General features: G+C 41.7%; 1 protein-coding gene and 1 non-coding gene across 2 annotated transcripts; both read right to left on the reverse strand.

The window, feature by feature from the left end:
* Window positions 1-1,367: 1,367 nt before the first annotated feature.
* rpl27a (ribosomal protein L27a) lies at window positions 1,368-4,537 on the reverse strand. Its single transcript, XM_030096661.1, has 5 exons — window positions 4,473-4,537; window positions 3,872-3,935; window positions 3,707-3,782; window positions 2,197-2,371; window positions 1,368-1,543 (listed from the first exon to the last, which is right to left on the reverse strand). The coding sequence occupies exons 1-5, from the start codon at window positions 4,473-4,475 to the stop codon at window positions 1,415-1,417; spliced, it is 447 nt and encodes a 148-aa protein (XP_029952521.1). The 5' UTR covers window positions 4,476-4,537; the 3' UTR covers window positions 1,368-1,414.
* Window positions 2,892-3,022, reverse strand: LOC115392647 (small nucleolar RNA SNORA3/SNORA45 family). Its single transcript, XR_003931893.1, has one exon. It is a non-coding gene; the product is annotated as a small nucleolar RNA SNORA3/SNORA45 family (small nucleolar RNA).
* Window positions 4,538-21,498: the final 16,961 nt, after the last annotated feature.

The raw sequence follows: 21,498 nt of genomic DNA on the forward strand, positions 1-21,498 counted from the left end.
AAAAAGTGACATCTCCGTAGAAAAGTTCATAGAATAAAACATCAGTGGAGAGAGGTAAAAAAAAAAAAAAAAAATTATCATTATTATATATGATCAATATTAATCAAAAATAAAGATGTGAATCCTGAAAATGATTCACTTTGAGTTTAACTAATAATCTAATGCGAGAGTAGAAAACTTTTTCATGTTATTGACGATAAACTTCCAAACTTACTGAAAGTCACAATTTAGAGCAAACTCCCCAAAGCTGTACTGCAGCAGCATGTTGTTGCACAAGTTAATACTCTTCACATATAGACATGTCTTTCTGTGTGGAGTTTGCATGTTCTTCATGTGCAAAGTTTTTTTTCCGGTTCTTTCTGCAGGTCATGGAACTTTCTTTATGCCACTGATTATTTCATGTATACCGGAGATAAGATATTTACACTTCGTAAGAGAGGAACGGCACACAAGTTAATGAACCAAGAAAAATATAAATCAAGTTGGGAATAACTTATTAAACAATTAAGAGCTGCAGGTTCTGTGTAACATTTTCAAACCTGTTAGAAATTCCAAATTATATTTAATAAAGCAGTGACACTTAAACAACTCCAATCTTAGGAGATTGCCTAAGAGATAACCCTAACTTAATCTTTTGGATTTTTTTTTTTTTTTTTTTTACTAAAATTGTACAAGACCATCAACATTAAATTTCTGAACAGAAACAAACTGGAAAAGATGTAATTTATTTCTGATGAATTCATCCTGCAAGTGGCATTAAGAAAATAAACCACATACTCATGTGAGATACTTTGTTTTTACTTCTACTTCCTTTATCCATTCAAACATTTAAGAAGAAATTAACCATCTGTGGTGGTAACCAGCACTGACTGGAAGAACATATATAAACCTCACTGGCATGAATGTACAGGACTGTTCTCTTCACTAAACACACATCCAGCCTCTATGAGGTTCATCAGGTTATCATCCACACCCTATCTGAACAAGCCAAAGCTCAAGAGCACCTCTGAAGTTCTGCTTCTGCATGAGAAAATAACGCTTGATTTCAGGCTGCATGGGAGAACAGCGGTTTACTTTGCACCCAAACCACAAAGGGATGAAGTTTTAGGTTTCAATCTAGATCTTTTTCCAGTTTATTCCCACAGTCCAAACGCATGCACTACGCAGTATGGACGCTTCTTTGGATACTTGTATTTCTCCGGACTGAAACCCTCCAGTTGTGGGGTTGGAGACTGAATTAAGGCTTGAATTCAATCACGCTGACTCAGGTTTTTTGTGAATTTCAAACTTCTAATTTAACTAAATTTTACTTTGCATTGTCTTATAAGAAACAATGTTTGCATCTTTTCTCAAGAGACATGACACAGTTTCCATTTACACAGTTTATTTTTGCAAAAACACACTGACAGGCGCATTATGCCATCAGTACGCAGGCTCCTCCCACTCCCTTGATCTTCTCCTCGGCCTGTCGGCTGAAGAATTTGGCCTTGACGATCACGGGCTGCTTGGGCAGCTTTCCTTTGCCGAGTACTTTGTAGTAGCCCTGCAGACACACAAAACCCCATCAGCCTTTAATTCACCAGCATTTCACTGCTGAAACATTTGCAAAGATAAGGAAGGTGACAACTCTCAGAATTGAAATGTCACTGCCACGGGAAAGAAGAAGAAGCTGTGCACAAGTTTGTCTTTTAAATACAAAAATAAACCGTAAGATTCTCTGGTCAGATCATAACAGATTTCTCAAGAATCAAATGATTTTAATGTCAGACTTGACAAACTGATCAACCCAGCATCATCAGATTGGTTTGATAATCAACAGTAAGAAAACGTAACATGGAAATATTAAAAATTTAGACATGAAAGTATCCCACTACTTTTCATAACTTAAGATTTTCCAAACAGAGACTGCATGTGGAAAATCCTTTGGTCTGATAATTCGTCAAGCACCTGTGTATATTGAGGGGTGGGCTTCATGAACACGAAGCTTTGCAGTTTCGAAATTCATCAGTAATAAACCCAAGAATTAGGGGAGACTGAATTAAGACACCAAGCTTCTGACAAGATATTTTAATTCTGATCTAAAAGTGAGTAAACACACTTTTTTGTCAGTTCTAAAAAAACAGAATCTGCATTCACCTGTCAGCAACAGAGCCCCCCTCAGAGGTTTCAGAGTTTCTATCAGTGTTGGTGACTTACAGCACGCACGACGTCGATGATGGGGGCGGGGCCGTCGGGCTTCTTGCCGTAGTTGACCCTGGTCTGCTCGCTCACCAGCGTCCACAGCTTGTCCAGGTTGATGGTGGGACAGAAGGAAGTGTTCCTCTTCAGGTGGTAGTGTCTCATGCCCACCTTACCGAAGTACCCAGGATGGCTGGGGACGGGGACAGAGACAGGAAGCTGAGTGACCGCAGATCTTAACCGATTCACTACAAAGAGCAATCACACCGACCCGTTCAAGAGTCTCATGTAAACAGACAATCTGCAGCTTGAGATAATCCAGTAGTTTGGATTTATGTTTAAAGACTCTTGCTGCACAGGATGAAACTTAATAAAACTTACATGAACGCAGCATGAAATGACACATTAAAACTGAATGTGATAACCAAATCCAGCCTTTGTTAAACCTCAACAGGCCCAGGTTGAGTCTCAGAACCGTTCAAACCAAAAGCACAAACACCAGTAAGGACAGCTGACTTTATGTCACATTGACAATGTCAATGCAATGATCTCACTTTGGCTCAAGAGAAATCTCCCAATAGCTATTGTTCACAAAGTTTCCAAAAATGTTTGTTATACACTTCCAATCACAATCCAACTTCACAATGCAACAGTCATGTACTTTGAACATAATGTAACTAACGCCTGATAACACCAGGCGGGTGTGTGAACACGTTTGTGACTGCCCATGTGGGTGACTGGACTACAGGCCAGGCCAGTCGGTGAATAGGACCAGTCTTCAGTCTAAGAGGACTCAAGCACACCAAGACAATAAAGTGTGTCAAGATGAGACTCTAGTCTCTACAGGAACCGGAACTCAATCAGCACTACAACACTGAACAAAATGATGTGCAGAGCTTCAGGAGATCAACCAACATGCAGACACTGTCTCACTGTGTACACCGTTACTGACTGGGAACACTAACGGCATTTTCTAATCGATGGTAATCGAAGGACCACATACAGGTGACTAGTAAACCATAAACAACGGAAAGACGCTTCAATATATTGGAAAATATTTTCTAGACTACTCAGTGAGTCCCATATCATTAGAAGCTTGTTCATCACTTGGTTCACACAGCCAAGCTGGGCGACTCTGGGTATTTGACCAGCATTTGCTGGTTGCAGATAGGATCAATCCCACAGCAGTGTGTGTGTGTGTGTGTGTGTAATGAGCTGTATGAACAGGAGGAATGCTACTATGGCATAGAGTCTGACACTTTACTGTAAATGTTTTACCAACAGATTTCAACAGTCTACAGAGGAATACATGTTACGTGTTCATGAAGCAACAGCTGATATACACATACTGAGACACCACTGCTAATCCCACAAATGTTTTTGATAGACTGCATCAGTACATAGAATGATCTACTAAACACAAATTTCCTGACATTTGGAGATTAGTTTAGGTGAACGTTGCCTTCCTTAAATTAATTAACGTGACTCCTAAAAATTGCACTGGTGTATGAAAATCACTGAGACTTACTATTTGTCCATGTTGATTCTGTGGTGATGCATACCACCAGCATTACCACGACCTCCAGGATGCTTTCTGTGTTTGCCTGTTGAATAAACAGATTTAACAGTGAGCTCCTCTTCTTCATACAAAAGATCAAACGTTTAATCTACAGAACAGCCTAAAGATGCTCACCTACGCGACCATGTCCGTGGCTGACGTGCCCTCGGAGCTTCCTGGTCTTGGTCTTCTTGGTCGGCTGTTAGGAAAGATTTAGATCGTGAATTATAGAGCTTAAACAGATCCCCTCGGCTGACCGGTTAACGGGTGTCTGGAATGTAACAACCTCACGGGAAGCTATCCATTAAAAATGTCTAAGATTGGAAGTGAACACGTAGCATCTGTGCTAACATGCTGCCTAGCATCCTCCGAAGCTAAAGCTAGTACCCGGCAGAGTTGACAAATAACTTCTGTAGCACTTATTACAATACTGTTAGCAGCCGTACCAAACACTGAAAACAAATAACCAAGTGTTGAATTTAATGCATAACGTAAGATAAAGACAAAGTGCTAGCCGGGTGCTACAGCCGGGCCCAGGGGGACCGGGCTACCGCACAATCCACCGTCTGCAAATCCTCGTAAAGTCGCATAATGACATTAATAACACCCAACACTTCCTCACAAGAAGCGGTGGAAAGATAATACATCATCCACGGGGTGTTTGGGTCACAGCTGTGCACGGATGGGAGCAGATTTAACCCAGGTTTACTACACAGGGAGACATGATAGCACCTACCATCTTGGAGGCTAGTTGAAAGAGGAACGGGATTTGGAAACAACGCGGTTTTGTGCGAGATTTCCCTCACGCGACGACATGATGGAAAAAGCCCACAGCGCCACCCAGCGCCAGAGCTGTATAGCGACCGTACGGCTCTGCCCAGCGCTCTCTTTTCTTCTCTTTCAAGGCTTCAAAAAACGAGCTTTTCAACTATGGACGGTAGATGGTGAAGATAGAATAGAATAGAATAGAATAGAATAGAATAGAATAGAATAGAATAACTTTATTCATATTGGTGCGAAATTCTTGAATGACGACTATTTATTTATTTATTTATTTGTTTGTTTTTAATTAATTATTTTATCTATTTATTTACCTCTGACACACATTTTGCTCTGACTGATACTACTTAATGTTGTATTCTATTCACACATTTCATATTTTATCAATATATTAGCCTTTTAGTATTTTTTACTGAAAATTATTTCTTCTCTGTGTGTATCAACGCTGTAAAAAATTTTCTTCATGCAGTGATTCTATTCTATTCTATTCTATTCTATTCCATCCATCCATCCGGCTATCCATCCACAACCATTATCCGACTTACGGTTCTGCATATTCTCTCCAAGCGTTCTTCTGATACTATGGCAAAAACATACATTTAGGGCTAATCGGTGACTCTAACTTGTTGGTTGTTGGTTTCCTGTTTGTCCTGTGATGGACTGATGGCCTGTCCACCCCCAGTCACTGCAGACTGACGCCACCGTGATCTGAAGGTGGATCAAGCAGATGCATGTATGGATGGATAAGAAAACTGCATCACTCTTCCACCACTAAACTTAAAACATCACATGATTAGTGCTGAAACGTGTTTGATGTGAAACATTTGCCAGCCCTGTTTCTCAGCTGCAGCCATGTAATGTCAGGGGACTGATGTTGACTCATCTTTCTACCAATCAAATCACTTGTATTCCCCTTGACACTGGACACATGTAACAGGGCCGCCCCTCTTTTGCTCAGCTCACCTGCACCTGAGGGCACATTCACCTGGATTTCTGCAGCAGACATCTTGTTTTTTCATTTCCTCCATTCAAGCTCAGGTAAGATGAAAGCATGATGCAACCTGAAGCTAATTCTTACCACCAGATTGTGATCTTTTATTTACTAATTTGCTAAATTGTTGTGCTCACCAAGTTGTTTATGTGCACTTCAGTCATTCTCTTGAATTGTAGAAATAGTTTTTGGTTAAAAAGAGCAGTCAAACTGATCTCAAAATAATCAAACAACTGATTCCTCCTTTGTTTCTTTTGGGATATTGAATCTGAATATTGTCATCAAACACTGAGCTCTCAGGAGATTTCAAACCAGCAGCTCCTTCTGTGTTTTTGCTCTGGTTTCTGTTTCCCAAGAGGCCCGAGCTCCTGGAGATGGCAGACTTGACTCGCAGACGCTATGGCAACTTCCCACAGAGGCGAGCCGCCGCGTTGCCCCGGGCAGCCAAGTGTGTCGCACAGCTGGCGCTGGAGACCAGATCACCTGAGACCGGCTCAGATCTGCCCACCACTCCAGGAGAGCCGGCCCTGCCAGAGGAACACGTAATACAAACGCACACACAGTTAAAAAGAGGCTTTATTTCACTCTTTTATTGATCAAACATGCACCAAACAGATGCACAAAAGGAGGAGGAGCTTCGACAACAACACCTGTTTTCCTCATGTTAGTTTCTACGCTAAATTCACATATTTTGATATTATCAGAGGAAAGTTTCTCCAACATTAGAAGTCATTTATTTTGGATTATTAGTGGAAAGGTATTAAATGATGCAAAACTGCACTCCCATATGTTGCAGAAGTTTTTTCCTATACTTTTATCAATTTGACAGCAGTCTTTTAAATAAAAACAATCTTACCTATTGACTGTTAATGCTTAAAACTCAGACACATTTTGTTGTTTAGGTTTTTTTTTTTTTTTTTTTACATTTTCATGCTTATTGAATATTTTTATGGTGATAGAAACACCACTTCTTTCCACATCTCCTTTTTTTCGTGCAGCTGAACTGTTTTATTCCCTGTGAGATGGAAAAGAGGCCAAGCTGGACCCACAACGGGTTCACCATTGTGAGCTCTCCGTCCTCTGAGAAATGGGAAAGGCATCCAGATGAAAGTGTGAAAGCTCTTTTGAAGAGACTCAGGTAAAACACAAAGAGCTTCAGAGGTATAATATCCTTTATTAGTCACTTTGCTTGACTGAAAGTCCATGAAAGTGTTTAGATTTCCTTTAAATTCCTCATTTTGGACGATAATCTTTTAAAAATGTGGCACTTAGCATAAAAACACAATGTTCTGATGGTAAACTGGTGTAATATGACATTGTGCCATAATCCCGTGCTGTTCTTCTCTCAGTAAGCCCACCTGGCCTTGGTTTATTTTCACAGGATTCATCCGGAGGCCCAGAGGATCCTGGGTAATGCCTCCATAGCTGTGGTAAGCCTGGAGCGTCTGAACTTCCAGGCTGTGTCCTTATCGTCTCTGCAGCCCGTGGTGTGTCTGTCTCGACTGCCGTGCCAGAGGCAGAGTGACGCGACTCCCATCTGTCCTCAGCAGGTAAAGAGATGCATGCTGGGCCAGTTTGATAGAGACAAGGTACTTTTGTTTCATAATGGATTTACTTTTTTTTCCTGTATGCTGCTGTCCTAATCTGTGGCGAACAGAATGGATTCAGGCCGAATGAGGCAGACCTTTCAGCGATAAGGAACGGATCGCCTCAACATAAACCGGACGACTGGCCTGATCTCAGCCCGACAGAAACAGCCCCGACGTCCTGGACTGAACCGTTCTGCCCTGACAGCTCTCCTTCTGCAGAGCCAGAGCAGGACTCCGGCTTCGACTGTGAATCTAACCCAGATCAGCCATACATCCTCTATGACTCTGAATCCGAGGATGGAAAAACGGACTCTGGGACGTTCTACTTGGATCCAGACGCAGAGCAGACCTTGGTGATCGAACTTGATCCGGAGGCCGATCAGGGCCGCTGCCTGCTGCTGGAGGGGGATTCAGAAAGCGGACATGAAGCCGATGTGGTTCAGATGGATGACAGTGAGGACCAGAGGCTGGATCTGGATCTTTGCAGCTTGCAGGAACAGCCAGACTCGCCTGTCCAGCAGGGTGTGGTCGAGGCTGAGCCGGAGGAGGTGGAGAGTGACGACTTCTGCGCCGTCTGTCTGAACGGAGGAGAGCTGCTGTGCTGCGACCGCTGCCCCAAAGTTTACCACCTGGACTGTCACATACCTCCTCTGACCGGCTTTCCGGTGTAAGCACAACGCAAACATCTTCAGGATAAGCACAGCACCTATTAGTCTTCTCTCCATCCATATGTTAATATGCACGTGTCTTGATAATGTGTTTGCTCATCGCTGCCTCAGCAGAAGTTCATCATTTGTGAACGCAGTGTGTTTTTGCACAGCTTTCTGAAGTCTTGCATGTCCTGCAGAGGCGACTGGGTGTGTACGCTGTGCAGGACGGACCAGGAGCCCGTGGAGGCGTATGACTGTGAGAACACGCTCTCTCGCACGGGGGTCAAAGCTCCTTACACGCTGTCCAACCAGGACCAGAGGGTAAGACACACCGTAAAAACCAGTGGTTCGGTTTCTGCGTTGCGTCAGAGTGAATCTAAAACACGGAAGCACATCCCGTTGTCCCGTCTTTCTCTGGCTCTGTGCAGAGGTGTGAGCGGCTGACTCTGCTGCTGTACTGTCACGTGCTCAGCGCTCCGTTTCACGAACCCGTCAGTCCTCTGGTGAGTCAGTCATGCTTTGGCAATAAAGTGATCAACAGTTTTTGTTTTGAAGTGGTGCACATTTATTTAATGTTATTTTTTAAAGTATATCCAGACCAGGAGTGAATACAACAAATTTATAGAAATTTAATACATGATGTTTTGAAAAGATTCGAGTCTGAACTTTATTTGAATAAAGAAGTTGAGCTTTTCCTTCTGTTTTTGCTTTTAAAAAGAATAAAAAAGACTTAAATATCTGTGTTGGGTATTTGTGATCACGAGTGAAACAACACTGAATGATTTCACTTCCTTTAATCTGTTTCAGGCCAGAAACTACTACCAGATCATCAAGAGGCCCATTGACCTGTCAGTAATCCGCAAAAAACTGGACAAGAGCAACACGCTTCACTACTTCACTCCGGAGCAGTTTGTGGACGACATCCTCCTCATGTTCAAGAACTGTGCTACTTTCAATTATGTGAGTTTTTCATTCTGAGAAGATTTTTCAATCTGCAGTTAAGGGCAGCATCATAACCCACAGAGATAAGCTCCACATGCATATTTCTTGGATTACTTTATTTACTATGATTTCATGTCAGTCCAATGACAATCTGGTGAAATGTTCCTGAAAATCCTCGTCATAAATGCAAAAAGGAGACTATCTAGAAGGGTGCTTCTGTTAACTGTTAGCTCTACCACAACTGACACCTTCCCTTTCAGTGTAAACATATAAAACCTGAAGCTAAACGATGGACGTTTAGGTTTGAGGGGTTTATCCATCAAGTGTACCTTAAAGTTGCACTGTGTGATAACTGATCTGTTTCTGTTTTTTGCCCCGTACAGCCGGACTCGGAGGTCGCCCAGGCCGGCCGAAGCCTGGAGGTGTTTTTCTTGAGCAAGCTCAAAGAGATTTTCCCCGATCAAACGTTCCCATCGGCCAGTCTGGACAGGACGGACAAAGCTCGCCTCCGCTGGCTCAACAGGAAGAAGAAAGAAAACCACAGACAGAGGAAATTGGCATTCCCCGGGAAAAAATATTACCTATGACCTCAAGAAGTTTCATTTCAGCGATTCAGTCATTGGAAACTATAGTTACAGTAAATGACGCATATTTATTAGTTTAACATTAACATTTTACTTCATTATTATTATTATTTTCAACAAGGGGCTATTTTAGAATAAGCTATTGTCATAAAAATACATTATGCGACAGTGTGCAACAACTCAGCGAATTCCATATATCACAAAAAGAGAAATCTACATTATTTACTACTTTTAATTTGGCTAAAGCTAAATCATTGTTTAAAATTTCATTGTATATATGGCAAGGAACAAGAATATGAATATGGTATTTAAATACTAATTATTTATGTTTTATGACATTTCACCACGATAGGTCTTTCTCTTCATGTTCTGTTTGAACACAAATATTCAGGATCTGTTATTAAACATTATGCCCACAAGGGGGCGTACTTACAAGATGTGATGCTGGAGCCACACTGGTTCTTACAGTATTTTCATAAGGATTTTAAAGCATTTGTTTTTGCTTTATTTTTCCAGTTAAACGGATTTGTTTGACCATGTCATGTGACAACAGACCATGTTGCTTCCTCCGTTAATGTCCTTCCTGCAGAGTTTGCCGACTCTGTTGTATAATCCAGACTGACACAACAATAAATGACACTTGCAACAATATGATCTCATCCATGCTGAGTTGTTCTGTTTCTGTTGTTATTTTGCTGTGCTTTCTTGAAAATACAAAAAATTCAAACCTGCAGTAAATACATCAAAGTGATGATGGTTTCCTTGTAAATGGAGAAGAAATTATAAGAATTGTATTTCTGACATAAGAGAACCTATATCTGTCTGAGTTTGGCTGATTGATCTAAATTCTGAAGGGACGCACGTGAAAACAAATAACGAAGAAAGTAAATGAAGAAAACTCTAGTTTGGGCTCTCTCTCTCCACAACATGCCTGGCATTTACAAAACAAAACAAACCAGTGTCTTTGAATCACAGTTACACCTGAAATGACTCATTGGAGCGCTGTAGCTCAGTCTGACTGTTTCGGGTTTCATTACAGCGCCTGTTAGGAAACGGGCCCCTTCCCTCTCCGACGTCCCCCCGGAGGCCTCAGCTGCTGCTGAACTCCATCATCCTGTCTGGACAGTGTGTCGTCTCTGTAGGAACACACACACCTGCCAAGTGTCTCATGAACGCGAGACGTAGGCCTGGGTGCTCGCTGCGTGGCGCCTTGCTGAAAAATATCATTAAAGCAGAGGAAATGCTTTCAGCCCACATGAGACACGCGTCTCACTAGAGTTATGACCCCAGCTCGGTACAGCTGGAACACAGTTCGCTTTTATCGATCTGCCATTTTTAATCGCAGTCTGCTGGTTGACGCCTCATAGTGAGAATGTTGTGTGGTCAAATCCACATTACGGAATTTACATGTTCTTCCATTGCACTTTGCCATTCTGTGTCTTCACCTGTTGAAAACTACAGAAAAATTAATGGGTGAATCAGCTGAGTGTGATTTGTGGGTCAGAAAGAAACTCATCAAATAAAAACGTAAAATGGGAGACATTCAAAGACACACTGCTCTTCTTGGAAGTTTTCTTTTAAGTTAGAAATACATGTGCTGATGTAACGGGGTAATCCATGATTCCACTTGCCGTCTTTTGTTTTACGAGTCGCACGTTGGCCATTGAACGCCTCCTCTCCCACTGACGTCATCACGCATCGGCACTGCTGCGCTCTGTGTTTGGGATATTTATATGGTTGGGTAGGTAATATAGAGCATATTATATAGATATATAATATCTTTAAAGTTTATGATCTTTGGAGAACATTTTGTTTCCTCCAAGATGTAATTTTTCAACCAAGGAAACTTCAAGTAATTCTTGCCTTCTAGTGCTCATAGAGGAAACAGCAACACTTAAAACAAAAAGAGCTTTACCTGAAGAGAGCTGTGGCGGCTGGCGCACCTGCTGAACCTTTTTCTTTTACACACATGGACAAAACTGTTGGTGCCCTTTGTTTAATGAAAGAAAAATTCACAGTGGTCAGAGAAATAACTTGAATCTGACGAAAGTAATAATAAATGAAAGCCAGACATTGCTTTTCTACCATGCTTCAACTGAATTATTAAAAAAAAAATAAACTCAAGAAACAGGCCTGGACAAAAATGGTGGTACCCCTAGAAAATAGTGAAAACAATGTGACCAAAGGGACGTGTCAATCCAAGGTGTGGCCACTAATTAGCATCACAGGTGTCTACAATCTTGTAATCAGTCAGTGGCTCATATAGAGGGCGACATGGAGTGTACCACACTCAACATGGACCAGAGGAAGTGAAGAAAAGAGTTGTCTCAGGAGATTAGAAAGAAAATTATAGACAAACATGTTAACGGCTGTAAGACCATCTCCAAGCAGGTTGATGTTCCTGTGACTACAGCTCCACATATTATTCAGAAATTCCAGATTCATGGGACTGTAGCCAGCCTTCCTGGACGTGGCCGCAGGAGGACAAATCAAACAGACGGATAATACGAATGGTGACTAAAGAGCCCAGAAAAACTTCTAAAGAGATTGAAGGTGAACTTCAAGCTCAAGGAACATCAGTGTCAGATCGCACCATCCGTCGTCGTTTGAACCAAAGTGGACTTCACGACCAAGACGACCAAGGACGACACCACTGTTAAAAACAGATCATAAACAAGCCAGACTGGAATTTGCCAAACTACATGTTGGCAAGCCACAACGCTTCTGGGAGAATGTCCTATGGACAGATGAGACCATGATAGTATTATGCTGTGCCAATGCGCCCCCTGCAGGACCCAGAGGGAACTGAAATGGAGAGCTTCTGGGCTGAAAGGGCAACCAGCAGAGTAAGAATTATTGTTGGCCCTGGATGGGAACCTGTCATTATAATGTATAATAATTAAAAATGACTATAAAGATGGCTGACCTGGAGCCCTGCTTCGAGTAGGAGCGCTCCTCAGAAATCATCAAGGCCTCAAAGAAGGTCACAAGCCAGTTCAATAAGGCACACCACAGTTCTTGAGCACTTTTGCCAACTGCTTAAATGCATTTTGTTTAAATTATTAATAGCTGCAAGGACACTATTAATATTCAGGCATGTTAAAATAGTCCTCCTGTTTGAATGGGGCATAAGTAATGTTTACACTTCTTTTTGCACTTATTAAATTTTAATTGAAACTGATTTATATTTTATTTAATGTTTCTGGCAATATATGTCTGTATACTGAAGAAAATTTTCGTTTTTATTCAGAATTCCAAATTAAACATGCAGTAAATGAGCCATGCTGTGTCTTTTTCTCACTGTTGGGATTTTTCCACAGATCAGTTTTCTGTTGAACCATGTGGAAGAGCGAGTCAGTGAGTGTCCCTGACTGACTGATGTTTCATTTTCTGAAATTAAACATGCTCATTGTGCTTGAGGAAGGACTAGAATCCATTTGAATCAGTGCTCCTCAGTCTTTAGAATCTCAGTGATAGGGAATAGATTCATTGGAACCCCATTATGATATGTGATTTCCCGGAATTGAAGGCAGTAGCTAAGGGTAAGCATTTTGGGCTACTATATTGGCATATTCAGTAGCATGTAGTGACATTCAGTCATAAAATGTGATTTGCGAGTGCCCGTTTGGATCACTGCATCCTATGTTTATATCTAATATTTAAAAAATACTCAGAGGAAAGACTGTTAAAGGGATACTTCAACATTTTGGCAAATTGGCCCATTTAGCGCAATTCCGTAGTCATTTCGAACAGCATACTTACTTTTTTTGTGAGGGCGAGCTGTTGTTTATTCAGAGGTGAGTCGGGGAAGGTTTTCGGAATGGACACAATGGAAGTGAATGGTATTTTTGCTTTCCCTCGTCAAACTCATCAAATACACAATCCAACAACTCCAAAACACTTTGGTGGACACGTTATAATCCGAACATTCACTACGCTGTGGAACACCAACAAATAATATTGTAGCGTTACGACACAGAAGCAAATACTGGGAACTACTTTTTCTTTTGAAATCACTACGCCCAGACGCCATGTTTAGTAAGTAGTTCCGTCTTAGCAATCTTCGCATAAACAACTCAATCTCGTAATTTTGCATTAATATTTCTAGGGGTGTCCTCAGATATTCAATGATTCGATGATTTGTTCGAAGGGGCCTGATTCGACGGCCAGTCATACAGTGGAAGCATCGCAAAAATGTGGTTATTAAACGAGGACCATTCCATTCCAGCTGTATGGGGGTGCTGAATGACTGGTTTTACATAGAGTTGCTTGTTTTTTTCCAAATAAACGTGATATAAAGCCTATTTGATATACATGTTAGCCTATCAAATACACTGTGGAAAAATTTACTTAACTTGTAGTTTTATTCAATATTCTATCTATTTAGTGTTTGTGAATGAACCACCATGGTGAGTGGCACAATCCGATTTTGCGCAGAGCTCCGTCACAGAGCAGCATCTCGGTGGTGATTTGGCTTAACTTTAAAAAGCTCACAATGTCGGGAAAAAAACTTCAGAACAAGTCAAAGATGATCCAAAAATAAGTCAAATGCAAGTTGTGTCAGCAGCTCCTTTCTTATCATCCACAACAACATGGCTTTCCACCTTAAACGGGTCAGTAGCCAGATAACTGGGTGTATGAAAGATGTTTCTATCACTCACTTTTCAGTTTTAATGCTGACTTTTATTTTGTTTAATTGTAATATTTTAGGTTATTATATATACATATTTTTATTTATCTAAAAGGCTAATTCTATTTGATTCGTTGTTTGTTTTTACATGATTGTTGCGCTGCGAAACAGACCGACACAGTGCAATTAAACTTATTTCATTTAATTTGAGCAGATAATGTGAGAAATTGTTTAGCCAAAAAATTTGAGCTTATCTGCAGAGCTCATACATATAAATAAATTACATGCTTTTGCCAGTTAGAAGTGGGTTTGGTTATGGTCATTTGAACTACTTCATTTGTTTGATGTTTAGAGTTACCAACACTTTGTTCCAGTCTTTGTTTCAGTTGTGTAGGAAAAAAATAAAAGTGTTGTTTTACCTGCCTTTTTTTTTTTTTGTAATATTATTGTTAGGGGTGGGACGAGACACAAATTCCACGAGACGAGATGTCTCGCGAGATTGAGTCCACAAGATCCAGACGAGACGAGACGAGACCGGGGGGGGGGGTTGGTGCTGAGTTGTGGGGAGCGGGGCGGTACTCACATGCAGCGTCGGAGCACAGAGTGTCGGGTCAGGGCGCCCCTTGTACGGCCACTGCGCCCGAGGCGGCCGCCTACTTCGCCTATTCCCATTCAAACCGCGGCGCACAAACGACGCCATGACTGCATTTGCACTTCATGCCACCAGGTGTGCTGTTTGCATGTTCACCCTTATTTTACACAGACACCACAGAGGAAGAAGGGTGCGGCAGCTGCTGCAGGCTCTCTGCATGTTGTGAGAAATAGAGTGTGAGCCGGCAAGACGTGGTAAAATGTTCGTTGATGCGATGCACCGTTTTTTCAATAAAAGAGAAGAACTGAATGATCGTTTCTGCACATGTTCTTTATGTCGTATCAATTAAACTGTATCACAAGTAGTTTGTGTACTCAAAAGACCAAGATTCCTTGCGGATAGAACATGCGCAGAACAGTATTTCATGTCCCTTTCGACCGGGTTTTTAAATATGAATATGAGCATATTCAGGGTTTTGAATGTGTTTATATGGCTGTGCGCCATGTAATGTATTATTCCGTCAATATTCCAGTTAATAAAGAGTTTTTACCTTTATATAAACATGCTCAATCTCGCGGCATTCGATCTCACGAGATCTTGTGACACGAGATCTCGTCCCATCCCTAATTATTATTGCAACTTTCTGCTGTAGCCTGTTCAAATGATTCTAAAATGAAAAAAAAAGATGATAGATTCGACTCTCAGTCGACGATCAACAGGATCGGAAGAATCAGATTCGACTATGTAAATTCTTAGTCGGAGACACCTCTAAATATTTCACAGCGTACTGAATGTGCGGATTATAACGTGTCCACCAAAGTGTTTTGGGGTTGTTGGATTGTGTATTTGATGAGTTTGACGAGGGGGAACAAAAATACCATCCACTTCCATTGTGTCCGTCCTGAAAACCTTCCCCGACTCGCCTCTGAATAAACAACAGCTGACCCTCACAAAAAAAGTAAGTATGCTGTTCGAAATGACTAAGGAATTGCGCTAAATGGGCCAATTTGCCAAAATGTTGAAGTATCGCTTTAAAGCAAAAAGCCAAACAGGTTCAATTCAATCCAGCTTTATTTACATATCTTCCAGTACATATCTTCACACTTTCACTGAGAAAATCCAACTATTCATTCTGACACCCATACATGTGCCTTACATTAGGGAGGGTGATTGGATTTTTCCTTTTGTTCAGTCTTTTTGTAGGCGTACAATTGTAAGAGTGAGAGAAAGCAATGTCGACACCATGACCCAGTAATTTAGAAGCAACTGAGCCACTACCGACAGATAGATAAGGTCAAATTAACCTTTTGTATTGGACAAAAGCATCCATAAAACCATTCAAGACCACAGCATTAAATTATTCAAGTGCCTTTCTTCCACTAACAAGACAGTCCTCCATTAAATCCCCTCTGCTGGAATAACAAACGGCCGAATTCCTATTTGTGATGAAAAAAACCAGCTAAAGAGAAATAAAACACTTTAATTTCTCTTCCCAAAAGCAGCTAAAAACAAAACTAGATGCTGAAGTTGTATATAAAACGAGTGACACAAAGAGGATAAAGAAGTATGTATCCAACCAGGGGATTAGCCACTGTCCCATGTTGTGTATTTCACATTTAAAATGTCAAAGTTCTTCACCATGTCAAGCTGCAGCGACCACCAGCTGGTTTATATCTCGTCTCTCGTCTCTACAAGACAAATATATCTGTGCATTAAACCATACTCGCTTTTTGAAACCGAGGAAAGGAAGCAAATGACGAGAGAGAAACGATAAGGAGGACTGAAGGATAAAGAGAGAGAAAGAAAAGGAAAAAAAAAAAAATCTCACGGCCATGAGAAAAGTCATTAAAAGACAGCTGTAGATGCAGTGTGCTGGTTACTACGCTGAAGCGAAAAACACGACGACACATGACAGGAAAACTCTCATGTACGCTGTGTTCAGTTTATCAACACGAGGATGTGTTCGTCCTTTTTCCTCACAGTTTGACGCGGTTCAGCTGATCCACGCTAACAACGGGTGAAGGCAGGGAACATCCTGGACATAATTGACTTTTAAATAGACAAAATCTGCTGAAACCGCTGATAAAACCCTCCAATAAAACTTGGATCCAGCTTGATCCCCGGGACACATCAGCTGAAATCAAAAATCAAAGAGCACAGATGCAGAGGGAACGACGTGAGCAGATTTTCAGGGGCCGCCGGGCTCGTGGTTAATGTTAAGATAAACCGGTGGAAACCGACTGAGATGTTATTAAAGGGAGGTTTTTAATCTTTTTGAACCCACTTTAATCACTCCATTAAGTTTAAGTCACATGTCTGCCTTTCTTCTTGCTCCGGTCTGTCCAGGTTTCCTTTTCTTTTTTCTTTTTCTTCTCCTTTGTTCTGTAGTGTGCAGATGTTTCACTTAAGGACATCAAAGCGCTCCCGGAGCAGCCTCGAGCTGTGTCTGTCGGAAAGCTCGCTGAATCACTAATGCACACGGGGAAGGAGAGGGAACGGCACACATACCTCCAGCTCACGTCTGAGATAAGACCTACATGTAATGTTTAAACCGGACTCCAGCTTCATCCATTAGCCCGCGATTACACCCCCCCAATGTTTGTCATTCATCTCACAGGAGCATCGTTTCCTTGGAAGACTTTTAAGATGTGCATTTCCTGCAGAACGCTGCTCCTTGGATTATTTGGGGTCATTCGCACTCATTTCCTTGCTTACAGTCTCGATAAGCCTTCGGACAAAAAAAAAAAAAAGAAAAAAAAGTGAATTATTGTGTCGGGGAGTGGGATAAGTGCACAATGTTTTCTTTGGACACTGTTAAGAGGAGAAAGTTTCCACCCACTAGGAAGGAGATGTGCCATCTTTTATGAAGCCGATGGCGCAGTTGACTGTTAAAACACATATTTTACCGTTATTTTTGTCTGAAAAGTGGAGGATCATTTCTTTTTTGTAATATTTCATGAGGATAGTTGACAGAGATATAAATGTATATAGCACCAGCTCAGAGACCACCAACACGCCATCCATCATCATCAGTCATTACACTTCATATTTCCAGCGTCTCAGTAATGGAAACATGTGGAAAGTTCTCTTTAGATGGCCAAATTTGGGAATAAAAGCTTGATGGGAGGTCAGAGCGGCGGAGACGTGGAGGCAGGGGCCCATGGATGGTGTCATGCAGAGCCAGCGGGTCAGATAACCACTTCCTCTGCGCTTCATCTCGCCAGCTTACGCTGGATGATGGTTCAGTACAATAACATGTTCAAGATGTCGATGGGAATGAACGACTTGGGCAGACATGAGACAGCTCAAGATCAACACAGGCTTGGTTTATAAGTGTAATTTCAAACTGAAAAAATGACTTGGAACCAGTGAGATTTGTTTCTAAAGGAGGGAAAGCTGCCATCTATCTGCAGCCGCGGATGTTAGTGCAGTGAAAATGCCACAAAACGAAGGAATGGTTTAGTATCAATCTGCTACCAAGTCAACGGATTTGACTGTTTGTTGTTTCTCAGAACATCGAATAAGGTCTGGTTATTTGTTTCTTCCATGTAGTCACTCATTCCATCATCTGCCGCTGCTGAAAGCTTCGAAACGCTTTGAACCGTAAGAGCAGCATTTCCTACCATGAACCATAAAGCGGTCCGATGCTCAGTATGAAGTTAAACCTCTACTGGAATCATCTGGTGCACAATATGTACTTTTTTTTATTTAAATATCTTTTAAAAGCTAATTTAGTCACATCATTTTTAGATTGAAGTGGAAAGTCCAGTGGTCGGGACTCAGTTTGACTCTGGATCTGCATGTCCTGTGTGCACGTGCACATGCACGGGCACGCGCAGGTACTCCAGGTTCTGCTCAAAGTAAAATTCACCTCATGGAATAAAGAGGTGTCAAAGATGAATGGACAGATGACTTGGCAGAATACTTTGTAGCCCTGATCCAGTTTCAAATTAAAAGTCAGACACGTTGTTTTTTTTCCTTCAGTATAAATTGCTGTCAGCTGTGTGCGCACGGCCAGTTCTCCACCAAACCGCCACAGCGCACAAACCTTTTTGAATTCATTTATTTGCACAGAAATAGAACTTTGAAAGATTAATTGCATTTTAATCCCGTGAAACATCAAGTCAGACGAATCCGGAATAAGACTCAGAGACAGACTTGATGGAAGCCAGGATATCTACGCACTTTTTTAACATCAACACTAAAGGTTGTGATGACACAGATAGAAGCCCAGCCAGCGACTACAAATGAACAACTAAATTAGATTAACTTGATTAACTATTAGCAATAAAAATAAAATCGAACCGTGAATTGAAAAGCTTTGAAAAGGCTTTCCAGAGGGAATCAAAGTGCTCACATACAGGATCATTCGGTGAAGGTTCGGGTTTTAGAGAAGCGTTTAACATTTGAGCTGACAAACTCTCCACTTCAACATGACTTTTCCCATGAAATACATGACTCTTAATCTTAATTCGCTGGATAAACAGAAACTTTCCACGGCCATTTGCAGCCTATTATGTAATTACGTCGCTGATGTGGGGCCTTTTGATGTTGATTTGTTGAAATTTTGTGTAGACCTGTTAGGTGTGTGTGTGTGTGTGTGTGTGTGTGTGTGTGTGTGAGTGAGTGTGTGGTTTTGAGGGCACATGACGTCGTCCCATGTGAAAGTCTCCCTGCAGCCACGTGTCGATCGGCTCAGGAGAAACGTTTCCTCCTCCCCCCGCCTGATCACAAGCGGCCGTGGATGGCTGGGCCCTCCGCCGCACGCTCACCTTGGAAATAAAAGAGAGGAATTACATCTTATCAGATGACAGCAGGAATGTCCTCTGACGACGTGGAGCATGAGAGGAAACGTGATTTAATTTGCATTGTTGCGCCCGTCTGTCTGATCCCGAGTCAGGCTCAGATGTCTAACCATGTGGGATTAGATGAGATTTGAGCTAACATGTCTTCATAATAAGCAAATATTAATTCCTCCATTTGTCAGTGATCCCTCTCTGCTCTGCTGAAAATCTTTAAAGCAGTGTTTTGCTGATCTCAGTCCTCGTCTGACCTCTCTAAGCACACAGTTGTCTGCTTCCTATTAGCTTTCCTCATGCCGGCCGGTCTTCAGCGTATGTGATACCTAAACATCGCCGCGTGGAAAGAGAGCCGTTTGGTAAACATTTCAGAGACGCATGGAGTCGGCATGCCTTGCATTATGAATGGATAACGTGGTCATGTTGTTTACATTTCATATTTAAAGCTTCAAATCTGCCATCCCAATGTAAACAGCAGAACGATACGCTCCGCTCCCAAAAGGACATTTAGAAACATTTCTTTGAATGTATATTCAAGCTATAAAAAGACATGTTTACTATTTTACTATTTAAAGGATCCAGCTGTGGGAACGCCAACCATCATAGGTATGGAAGAAATGTTTTTGTGTAAATATGCAAAAGTATCTTGAGATTAAGTGTTTCTCTGGTAAAACTAAACGCCACAGTGCAGCCAAACCATGAAAACTTGCATCTAGAATTCTGGGTTTCTCCAACAACACAAACCAGAGGTGTATTTAATGTTAATAACATTTTAATAAATGTGTTCGTGACAAACAGATGTTTGGCATCAGTGTATGCTGCTTTAAATGCTTGCTTGAAAAACTGAAATTAAAAGTCATTGATAGGTTTGACGTGGGACCGTACGGTGGTGTAGTGCTTCGCTCTCTTGCCTCAGTGTGAGAAATGTGTTTCTTTCTGTGTGGAGTTTGCATGTTCTCTCTGTGTAGGTTTCCTTTCATAAAGCAGCTTTCATTTGATTCACACCCTGACATATCAGTGTCAACCTCCCTGCTCTTCCCTGCAGACAGTCACTGCCTCTTCTAACAGTTTTCATTTTCAACAGCAGCACTTTAATTGTAACTGAGTACAATTTAAGCATTGGAACAATCAGCCCAATTGTGCTTGACTACAAATGTCTTTACGCCTCTGAGTTGAAGCTAATCCCTTTCACAAGTTTTTCAGTAACAGCAGTGCCTTTAACGAAACATTGACATTACAGTATGAAGTTAGGTGTCAAGGTTTCCAGATTTACTTGGATTTACTGTTCGCCCAGAAAGCCTCGGCTCAGTTTAATTCTCATGATCCGACAGACACGCCTGCTAGCTTAATTGGTGATCGTCTGAGCCTGTGTGACCGTCCACTCGTTAACCCTGTGATGGAGGGATGGGCTCTCTCTCCTCCACCCTGGTTTCCACCCTGTGTTTGCTGGGATTCGCTGCAGATCCCATGATGCTGCAGGAAAACTGGGTATGAAAGATGGATGGGGTTGTTTCCACGTTTCAAACCGGCCGCCGCAGCGTTTTGGAGAGGACGAAAAAAGCTTCGAGATAGAGAAACAATGGCGGGGAAGCATATCCAGAACAGGACCGAGCCGGGCTGGACGTGGGCCCAAGTGTCGATAAAGAGAGGTCGGCGGAGGCAGAACTGTGGTTTTAGTCGACAGAATGCTCATTTTGTTGGCCGATGTTGGTGTCTGTGAAACCGAAGCTTCTGCAGGATGATTTATCGGCGCTAAGTGCCACTTTTTTTTCTTTTCTTTTTTGCAGAGTGAACTTGAAGTTGAAGGAGACGGATTGCCTGTCTAAATCAATTCCATTTGATGTCCAAAGGATGACTGATGCTGTAATCACTGTTTTTATTGCCGGCCGTCTCATGGATTTGCTTTTTCTCCCCCCTTTCTTCCTCTCACAGCGCACTCATAGTTTTAAGTTTAGTGTATTGCTTCAGTCTGGTGGGCTGCGAAGGTACGGCAGATAAAGCGTGTAACCAAAGTCGTACGCATTTTTTCCCCATCACATCACCGCCCACTCCTCTGGAAAGCCAGACTCTTTAGCAACACAGGACTCAGCAGGGAGTAGAACCATCACACCACACAATAACATTAGGACCTTTGAAGAAAATTAAAGTTCCATATCTTCCTGTGTTCCAACTATGTAAAGTATTTAATCTACATGTTTCAACAAT

The sequence above is a fragment of the Salarias fasciatus genome, chromosome 7 (assembly GCF_902148845.1).
Source record: "Salarias fasciatus chromosome 7, fSalaFa1.1, whole genome shotgun sequence".
Lineage (NCBI taxonomy): Eukaryota > Metazoa > Chordata > Actinopteri > Blenniiformes > Blenniidae > Salarias > Salarias fasciatus.